Source organism: Lathamus discolor, chromosome 11, assembly GCF_037157495.1.
Source record: "Lathamus discolor isolate bLatDis1 chromosome 11, bLatDis1.hap1, whole genome shotgun sequence".
NCBI classification, from domain to species: Eukaryota; Metazoa; Chordata; class Aves; order Psittaciformes; family Psittacidae; genus Lathamus; species Lathamus discolor.
In genome coordinates this window covers 2,229,343-2,239,024 of record NC_088894.1, presented here as the reverse complement: position 1 = coordinate 2,239,024, position 9,682 = coordinate 2,229,343, and the positions used below count along the sequence as shown (strand labels likewise).

Here is a 9,682-nt window from a genome sequence, read left to right as displayed (position 1 = left end):
CCAAGCATTTGGCTGAGTCCGGGAACACAGAGGTCAGTTGTACTGCTTAGGCTAGCCAGGCTGATGGTTGCATTGATTTTGTACTGTTCAGACTGAGCGCAGTAACTTGTATTTCAAAGAAGACCCTTTAAACCATATTGGTTTTGTTCCAGCATTACTGTTATGAGCCTGTGCAGGCCTCCTGTGGAGAGGATGCTGGGTGAAGCCTAAAGCCCCTCAGCTCTCAGCCCTGGGTTTGAGGCATGCAATCAAGGCAGCTCCCAGGGGAAACTGCATGTATATAGGCTTTATATGTGTATTTATATTTATATATCTATATCTACCTTTGCTTGCACAGTGTGGTCAAATGTTTTGACCTCTTTTGCCTGTGAGATCTCCAAAGTAAGCAGGGAGATGCTGGACTGGGTGCTGCTGTGCTGTTCCAGCTTGGCATCCAGCAATGAGGATGGGAGCAGTGGGTTTGTAAATATCAAACAGAAAGGATGCTGAGCTGAGGGGACTTCAGGTCTGTTTCAGTGTGGTCACTCTCCTGCGATTCTAAATGCAATCAGAGAACAAACAGAAGGTGGATGAAGGCCATGATCACCCTTTGTCCTCCAGCCTTTTCCCCACACATCTGGCTCAGCTTTGCCATCATGCACTGGTGTCTCCCCAAAGTAGGACAGGGCTCCAGTATCCTCCCCTCCCTCTGTCCCTGCCTTTTTGCTGCAGGTCCCAAAGCAAGGATAAGATGTGCAAAAGGGTTAATTTAGTTTGGATAGAGGTGGGAAGAGCAGCTGAAACAACTGACCAAATTTAGGGCCATAATACCTGTAATTTCTGCAGAGGGACATTATGAATTCCCAAGTGTGGCTGTGTGTCCTGTTCAGGTTTCCCCATATAATAGCACATTTCCTTCTTATGCTAACGCACCAGCTAGGAGTTTTGTTGTGGCTTTACCATGTCTAAGTCCATTCCCCACCTACAGCAAGGGTTTTACAGCTCAGGGTGACTCTCTGCTATTTTACAGCAGCCATAACTTGGATGCAGGAAATTTCCTAACATTAATGTGCTCCCAACATGGTGCGAATCTTAACTCCAAACCCTCCTTTCATTTGCACCATTCTCACACAGCTACAGCCCCACGGCTTCTGCAGGGCATTGGCCAAGGTAAAATCTGTCAATATAAAGCCTGCAACTGCTGTGCTAACCATCACTGTTGGTCCCAATGGGGCTGAACTGCCTCTAGCAATTCTTTCAGCCTTTCCAATCTGTCCATCTTTCCCAGCTGACCACAGACCACATCCTGCACAGGTATCCCAAACCTGGAACTTTATTTATAAAATGACTCATACAGGGACACACGGTCCTGAACCACTTCAGCTTCACAGGGCAGAATTACAGGGCAGGGCACACCGAGACCTCTGAAGATGACTGGAGCTAATTTGCCAAGGGCTGGTTTGTCGATGCGAAGCCTCTTGATGTGCTGCTTTAGGGAGCAAGCTCGTGTTCTTACATTGCTGAGTATATGCCAATAAATGCCACCATGCTATGTACAGACTTTAATAGGAATTTTTCCCCTAAATTAGATGGAGGAGATGAAAATGGCTTGGCAAAACGATGTGACCTCGGGAAGTACTCCCAGAGAGCTCTGGAGCAACTCAGGCGTGGACACACAGTGAATTATTCAAAGGGCTGCCTCCATTTCTCTGCTCCTCTCCTTCCAGGTAACTAAAATCCATAGAATGGGATACACTTTCTTCGTTCTGGGGTTGTATTTAGATCATTCCTGCCAGCCATGGTGGGAGAAAGAGACCAACAGTTCCCAGCAAACACACGATGATGAACATCCAAAGGAAGATCCTGTCAATGACCATTGCAACGTACTTCCAGTCTTCCTTCACCTGGGAATACAGAGATTAAGGGTTAATTATTAGCATTGATTAGAGATTAAAGCCTTTCAGGATTTTATTCCTAAATAGGATATTTTCATTTCGAGTCCAGAAATAGGGGGGAAGGTCTCACATTTAGTACTCCTATGTGATGGCAAAGATTGATTCCATCAATCACTGATGTGGGAGACAGATTCCCAGGCTGTGTGGGTGTGCATGTGCAACTGCAAACCCTGCTCACAGCTCCCCAGGGATGTCATACGCCCGTGGATAATCAATCCTCTCTCCACACTCACTATCCCATTTTCCATGAGCAGCAGCTGTAACTGGGTGTGTAAATGAGGCTGAGATTCAAGCTGGGGAAGGTGGGGTGAGGGGGAAAGGAATCACTACATTTCCCCATGCTCCTAAATAGATTTGCTTACAGATTAACGGAGCCAAACCCTTTCTGCGAAGGGATTTACAGCTCTGGGTGTGTAAGCAGTGAAAAAGAACCAGCAAATAAAGGAAGAGGTCATCCTCGCCCTGCTTTTTAGCCACTTTTGTCTTGCGGTGGGAGGATTTTCCAGCAATTCCCCTCTGGGGAGGTCTAGCGTTTATTGATACCATCAGGCAAGAACTGTAAATGGTTATCTCATCAAGCAAGAAACCACATACATATGAAAACCTCTTTCATTACATTGCTGTTATTCATTTCTTTCCCAGGACGAGGACGGATCAGATGGCAAAGGGGTTTTTGATATGGCTGTACCCATTATAGTTTCCTACAATGGATCACTTGGCGATTAATAGACCTGAGGGCTGGATTTCGGCACACTGCCTGGTTCTTTTGGGAAGATATCTCAGCAGGAGCTAGCTCCAACTTCTTTGGTGGCTGTGATTGCAGCAAGTGAGGAGTGTGGTGTAAGCAGAAGACAGCAAAGCCAAGGCTGGGGCTGCTCTATTGCACCTACTGGCCAGTGACCATGAGCAAACAGTGGCTTCCCCCTCCCCAGAGCTGCAGCACGAGTGGAAGCAGGTTACAATAATAATGGTATGGGCTTTTTCATCCATAGATAACAGGTTTGTTTCAGAGATAATAATAAGGGAGTAGCCCAGAGCAGTAAGTATGAGATAATACACGATTTGTGGAAGACGTGGTTTGATTTTGGGGGGTTTTTTTTGAAGGATGTAGTGTTGGAACTAGATGATTTTAAGGTCCTTTCCAACCCTACCCATTCTATGATTCCTAAGTGCTGATCATGCTTAAAATCCAATTGGGTAAAGGAAGCAACCCAGATACCAGTGAAATAGGCATTAGCAGCTGATGATGTTTTCACAGGTATAGTGGCAACTTCAGGTCCTAAAATGCTATGATCTGTCAAGCACCAAACAAACAAGCTCTGAGCACAACACAGCAACTCTGGAAACTCACCTGAGCCTTCTCTTTGTCAGTCACGGATGCACCACTAAATGTTGTCTTATATCTTGTATAGAGAAACCACAATGTGTCAGAGGCAGAGAATATACAACCCTGGCTTCCAGGACCAATGTTGTGGCATTTTATGAAGCGAAGAAAATCATTCCTTGCAGGTAAGGGAAGTGCATTTACCTCAGTTTGGTGTCCTGAACCCTTCATAAACTGACCATGAACCTTCCAATGTATTTGCAAAGTGCTTGTCATCACTCTGTGCCTCAGTGCAGACAATGCACAACTGAAGCAAGGCCAGCAGAATGAGCTCTTTAACTACACCTCTCATTACTTGCCATGTGGACTGCTTGGTTGAGCCTTTAAATCATCTGGGATTGCTCCAGCTCCTTGGCTCGGTAAGCAGCTTTGTAAATGGGGAAATGAGGCACACAGTGGAGAACTTATCATGTTTCCCCCTAATTTGTTCTCTGAACAAAGCATCTTAAATTTCAGGAATACTTAAATGTTTCCAGAAGTGTAAGAATCAGTTAAATACAAGCAATGGATCATTTTATTCCCTTGAAAACCAGCACCAAGTTAAGCAGGTCTTTGCTGTTCAATAAACAGCAGTAAACAAATAGAGCTTCATCTTGAAGCCTGTTATCTTCTTGGTGAAAACCATGTTGTTTAATGATTGTACAGCACATCCATCTATAATAGAGTGAGTAAAAGAAATAATCACCCTTGAAATCAAAAGGAATTCTCTCATCTCAAGGAGAAGGTTTCACTGCATAATTCCCCTTTGCTGTTTGTGTTTTCTGATCTATTCATCACTTGCTGAAAGCTGGAGGGAGTCTCTGATGTTTAAAATGCCACATGAGAAGGGCAGCTAAGCAAGCTCTGGGTGGTTGTGTTTACGGAATTAGTATCTCATGATGCAACCAGTGTGTAAAGAACATCAGAAATTTGCCATCTCATGTCCAACTGGGAAACTGTACTGAGTAAATAGTGTCCCATTCTGGCAAAATAAGCTTTCCTGAGTATTTGTGCTAGTAAAAATAAGTGCTAAATCAGGCAAAGCAACAAAACTAGATGAGCTTCTCTTTGAGAAAAGGAAGTGGGGAATGAGAGAAGAGGAACAGCTTGAAAAGTCCAACAGAAATTTGCTTTCACAAGTAATGGTGTATGCAGAAATACCCAGCCCATCATGGAAATGACATTTAGGAGTGCATCAGATGTTCGCGAAATCAATATCCAGCTTCAGACCGAGAGCACAGGAGGGTGAAATTGGAAATTATGGAGAGACAATGAAAAAAAATACCAAAGAGGAGGAGAAAAGGAGCGTTATCTGGATTTCTGTGGTGTGTTTTGCTTCCTGACAGCATTTCCCTGTGGTCCAGCACCTCACGTGGAGCACGATCCACAGGGGCTCTCTGCCAGCATCCATGCAGCCGTCAACATCTGCCACCCCAACTCCTGAGCTGGATTTTGATTAGTTTATAAGAAGCTCACTCAAAACTATATTTGGGAAAGGATCAGGGGCAGGAACCAGCTGATTCCCCAACCCTGAACTCTCCAAAAGTGAAGGAATCTGGTCCAGCTCCTTGCAGGGCTGAGCAGTGGGAACAGAGCATCCTGCCCCTTCATTTGAGCGGAGGGTTGAGGTGACATCCGATCCCCAGGACCCAGAGTCTATAACACAGATTAGAGCAGTCCCAAGGGGTTTTATTGTGCTTTGTTAAAAATAAACCAGTGAGATTATCCCATATTTCCTCCCCCTCAGCTATATTCTCTCCCATGTTATTTTTAAGCTATCCTCCAAGCCTTCTTATTAGTCCAGAGATGCGCACAGGCATGAGGACAAGGCAAGCCTTCCAGACGGTGCTGTTGGTGTTTGGTTATTCTGGCTCATGTGAGACATGTAACTTGTTTTGCTTCTCAGTCTGTAATTAATTCCTAATGGCATTTCTATCATTTGCTGGGACAATCTGGTCTTGCCTTTTCCCCTGTGTACCATTGTGCCGGCATTTGTTTGCAGATCTCTCTTTGTAACAAACAACTGCCTCTTGCATTGCCCAGTTTCCCTTTGCTGAAGCACTTCATTAAATGAACTATTTACTTTTAATTTAGAAGCACTGCCCCTGTGGCAATGGAACTTCAAAAGAAGCTCTCTTGTCATTCGGGGAAGGTGCATGGCTCTGGAAACATTACCCAAGAGACAGCGAGCTGTGTCTCAGGGCTGCAGCTGCATCAGAGGTGCCTGCTGATAGCTTTGTTGAAGGCTTCCATGAAGAAATGCCACAATTTGATTTTCAGATGAAAGCACATTTCTGAGTGCTGGTTTATACTTTCCCCAATAAATTCTCTTTTTATTAGCTCTGTTATGCTCCTTGCAGTAAATTTAAATTCCAGATCATTGTGTTTCCTGCTTCTTTGTCATTTCCACCTGCTGAAAAAAATGCCCTTTCCCACTTGGATCTGGGAAAAGAAAATAGCATCGCCTCAGAGTGGGGTCCCAAGCCTGAAAACCCAGCTTGTGCCCACTGTGCCTACTACAACTGCTGTGAGAGAGCAGAAAACTGTGCGCAGGTTTGCAGGCTCTCCCTGAGGAGCCTGGTGCACCGGGGTGACCCTCTCTGCTCACTGCTGGATGCTTTCCTGGTGCCTTTGCCAGCCCAGCCTTTGCTTGCAGGCTGGGCTGGCAAGAGTAAGAGGCTGGTCAGAGCTCTCAAAACAGCTCCTTTTCTTCTGCTTTTGATGTTCAGTGCTGTAAATAGCTTTCTCTTCAGGATAATGGCTTCGTTTCAAGAGGCAAGAGTAATGGAAGGTACAAGAAGAAAATTCGTGGCTTCTGAAGACTGCTTTCATCTTAAAGAAAATTGCAATCATGGATTGAAAGGAAAGACCCCAAGATATCCGATGACTCTTGATGATATCAACAAGCTTTGCTTAAAGAGAATCAGTTGAAATGGGAAGTATTATTGGTATAATACTCTTCCATTTGCACCATGGGGAAATAAGTGAGTAAAAATCAACTGACTTCCGTGGGTTTGTGATTATTGCTAGCAGGAGAGAGTAGAGTTTAATTCCTGCAGTCCTAACGTGCTTGTGAAGTGCTTTAGCACAGAATGCTAGGCTAGCAGCTAATGAAGATGTGGATTCCCAGCCCATCCTGCCATAGATTTGTGCTATGACCTTGAACAGGCCACCTGATCTCTGTTATTTTGGCTGTCCCTCCTCAACATGAGGAAGAACCAGTTACTTCCTCAAAGGGATGTTGTGAAGTGAAATACATTAAAGGACAGAGGCCTCTCCAACTATATACCAAAGAGTATATAAATGGACAGTAGCACTCAACCTTTTGTTGCTGCTGCTAAGTGCTCAGTGCTGTGAAAAATGCAAATAGAAAGACACTCTTCATGCCCAGGAAGCCTTGCATAAAAGCTCTGTGACTTGCACCGACTCTGAACCTTGAGAAAAATCAAACTAAGCACAGCTGAAAAAGTACCTTTTGCTGATAGATCCCTCTAGGAAAAGCTGCATTAGGCTTTTCTTTGGTAAGAACACAAACTTCAGGTTATTTTGAGGCTTCCTTCTGTATGGCCATCATTAGCTAGCACACTATATCCATAGTATTGCAGGGGAGGTGTGAAACGATGCGGTATTTGTACGTGCATCACCATCTCCGTGAAAAGAAACCCTTTCAGCCTCTATTTCCCTTCTCTGTTTGTAGCCATATTTACCCTCCCCACCACCCCCCCCGAGTAAGTGTGATATTTGTCTGTCCACCCACCTTCCCACACAGAGCCAGCTGCTCCAACGGAAGTCCACTAATGAGGAATGGCATCACACAGAGCTAAACATACCCTGCAATGTCCCCGTGCTACTACGCGCTTCCCACATCCTATTCTGGGCATTTGCTTCCCTAGGCTCAGTAACCAGAGTCAATGCTTAATGAAAAACAGAGTGTGAACTCCCCATCTGCCACAGGCTTCTCTGTAAAGAGTAAATCTGCTGCATTCCCACCCCAGATGCCTGCTTTTTAGGTCTTGTTCACAATCATAGCTGCTTCCTTCCTACCAACCAACCACTTCACTCCTATTTTCTGCTGGAAAACCCTACTGTTCTAGAGCAGCCTTGAGCATGGTCTGCAATCCTCCTGCCCCATGTGCTTGCCAAGACCCCAAGGACAAACTCTCCAGCTGTGCTTATGGTGTCCAGTGTGTTCAAGAGCCGCAATATCAGGTATGGCTGAGCCTGCATCAGGAAGCATACTCTTTGTAGAGCCCCAGGTTTGGTGGGGCTTCCTTAGCAGGTAATTTTTGACTTACCCAAGGAAAACAGGCTAAGTTAGCTTAGAATCATAGAATGGTTTGGGTTGGAAAGGCCCTAAAGATCACCCAGTTCCAACCCCCTGCCATGGGCAGGGATGACTTCTACTAGACCAGATTGCTCCAAGCCCTATCCAACCTGGCCTTGAACACTGCCAGGGATGGAGCAACCTGACCCAGTGCCTCACCATGCTCACAGAGAAGAACATCTCCCTTATATCTAACCATATTTAATCATACTCACTGAGAAATCCGCATCTTCTGCTCGCAGGTGGTCTGCAATGTAGTGAACCCCTTCCACTGCCAGCTTCAGGGCTGGGGACATCAACAAGAGGTGCTGCTCTTTGGCGCTGTGAGTCTTGCCTCCTTGAGCTGATGTACCAGCAGCCTCGCTCTTTTTGCATTTACACTTGCACTGAGGGGGCTTGTGATGGGGCTTCTCTTCATTTAGGTGGCACCGTTGGGATGCCGGAGATGCAGTGGATTGGCCATTGGTCTGGGAAGAGTCCTCTTGCAGGTAGCAATACTGGATGCTCCGGGACCTACAGCGGATGCTCCCTTCCTCTGCCTTATTGGGGCTGTACATCTGCTGAACACTCAGTGATCTGCCTTTCAAGACGGACGTGGTCTGGGTGTCACTCAAAGGATGGCAGGGGGGTTGTGGGGAGGAGCAGGTCATCTGTACGGGCTCTGGGTGCAGCACAGAGTACTGCCCAGAAGGGGACTTGCACATAGGCTGAGGCTTGGCTGGCTCCTCGAAGTGAGCACAGAAGGAAGAGGTGGGTGATGGCTCATTACTCTGAGGGCTGGGGGAAGATGAGGTAGTGAAGTTGGGTTCCACGTCGACCTCTGACCAAAGCCTTGGTGTGTTGGTTATTCTGTGCATGGATTCAATGAGCTTCTTGCAATTGTCTTTCACTGTGGATGGACGCTTCATGAAGAGGAGGCGTGGGACTATGTCAAGGAAGATCCTCCTCACCCAGTCAGGCATCGTGTGGGTGCGTGGGGAGCGATGGTGCACGTTGAGCACAAAGACAGTGATGATGATAGACAAGGTAACAAATATCATGGTGAAGAGAAGATACTCTCCAATCAGGGGGATGACCAAGGAGGTAGATGGGATGATCTCTGTGATGAGCAGCAGGAACACAGTGAGGGACAGCAGCACAGAGATGCATAAGGTTATCTTCTCTCCACACTCAGATGGCAGGTAGAAGACCAGGACAGTCAGGCAGGAGATCAGCAGGCAGGGGATGATCAGATTGATTGTGTAGAACAGTGGCAGCCTCCGGATAATGAAGGAGTAAGTTATGTCAGGGTAGATCTCTGTGCAGCATTCATATTTCTTGCTATTGTAATTGCCCACAGCATTGATGATGACCCATTCCCCGCTCTCCCAGTAGTCCAGCTGGTCCACATGACTGTGCATGCTCACCAAGTCTATCTTGGCTTTGTCATAGGTCCAGGAGCCAAACTTCATCGTGCAGTTTTGCTGGTCAAAGGGGAAGAAGGTAACATCGATGCTGCAGGAGCTCTTATAGATAGCAGGAGGCATCCACTTAATTCTCCCGTCATAGAAGAGGTGGGCCTTGGTCAGGTGGGTAACTGCAAAGTCACCATCAGCACTGTGGAGAGATAGAAGATAAAAAAAGACTAAAGCTTCTCTTGGGCAACTCAACTCTGTTAAAGAAATGGGGTATTTCTTTATGCACACTTGGGGCACCTGAGGGATACGGCAGTCACGTCATGTACCAACACTGGATCCATCTACTCCATCCAGTGGGTTTTGAACTCTGCTGGCTTATGCCATTGCATGCAAATGTCAGCTCTCACATTGAGGAAGTCAGGTCTTTGAGGTGAATGTACACAAGTTTTCCTCAAAGGTGTTCCATAAATGCCCTGAAAAGGGTTGAGTTTGCTTTGGAGAGATGGGAGAAACCACTATCGGGTGGTGTGGCTGCGGGCTCTACAGGATTAATTGTGACAGCTGCTCTAAATGAAACAGTGTTGGGTAATCATCCAGTGTCTTACATGGAAAACAGCAAGAGCATCCTATTAATGGGAATAATGAAAGTTAATCTCTTGATTTC

General features: G+C 46.1%; 1 protein-coding gene across 1 annotated transcript in view; it reads right to left on the bottom strand.

The window, feature by feature from the left end:
• Positions 1-1,376: 1,376 nt before the first annotated feature.
• CHRNA4 (cholinergic receptor nicotinic alpha 4 subunit) overlaps positions 1,377-9,682 on the bottom strand; it is a 42,351-nt gene continuing 34,045 nt past the window's right edge. Inside the window, exons 6-7 of the mRNA XM_065691275.1 lie at positions 7,837-9,217; positions 1,377-1,883 (exon numbers count right to left, since the gene is read on the bottom strand). Of these exons, the coding sequence (XP_065547347.1) occupies positions 1,758-1,883; positions 7,837-9,217 (1,507 nt within the window). The 3' untranslated portion in view covers positions 1,377-1,757. The remainder of the gene's footprint in view (positions 1,884-7,836; positions 9,218-9,682) is intronic.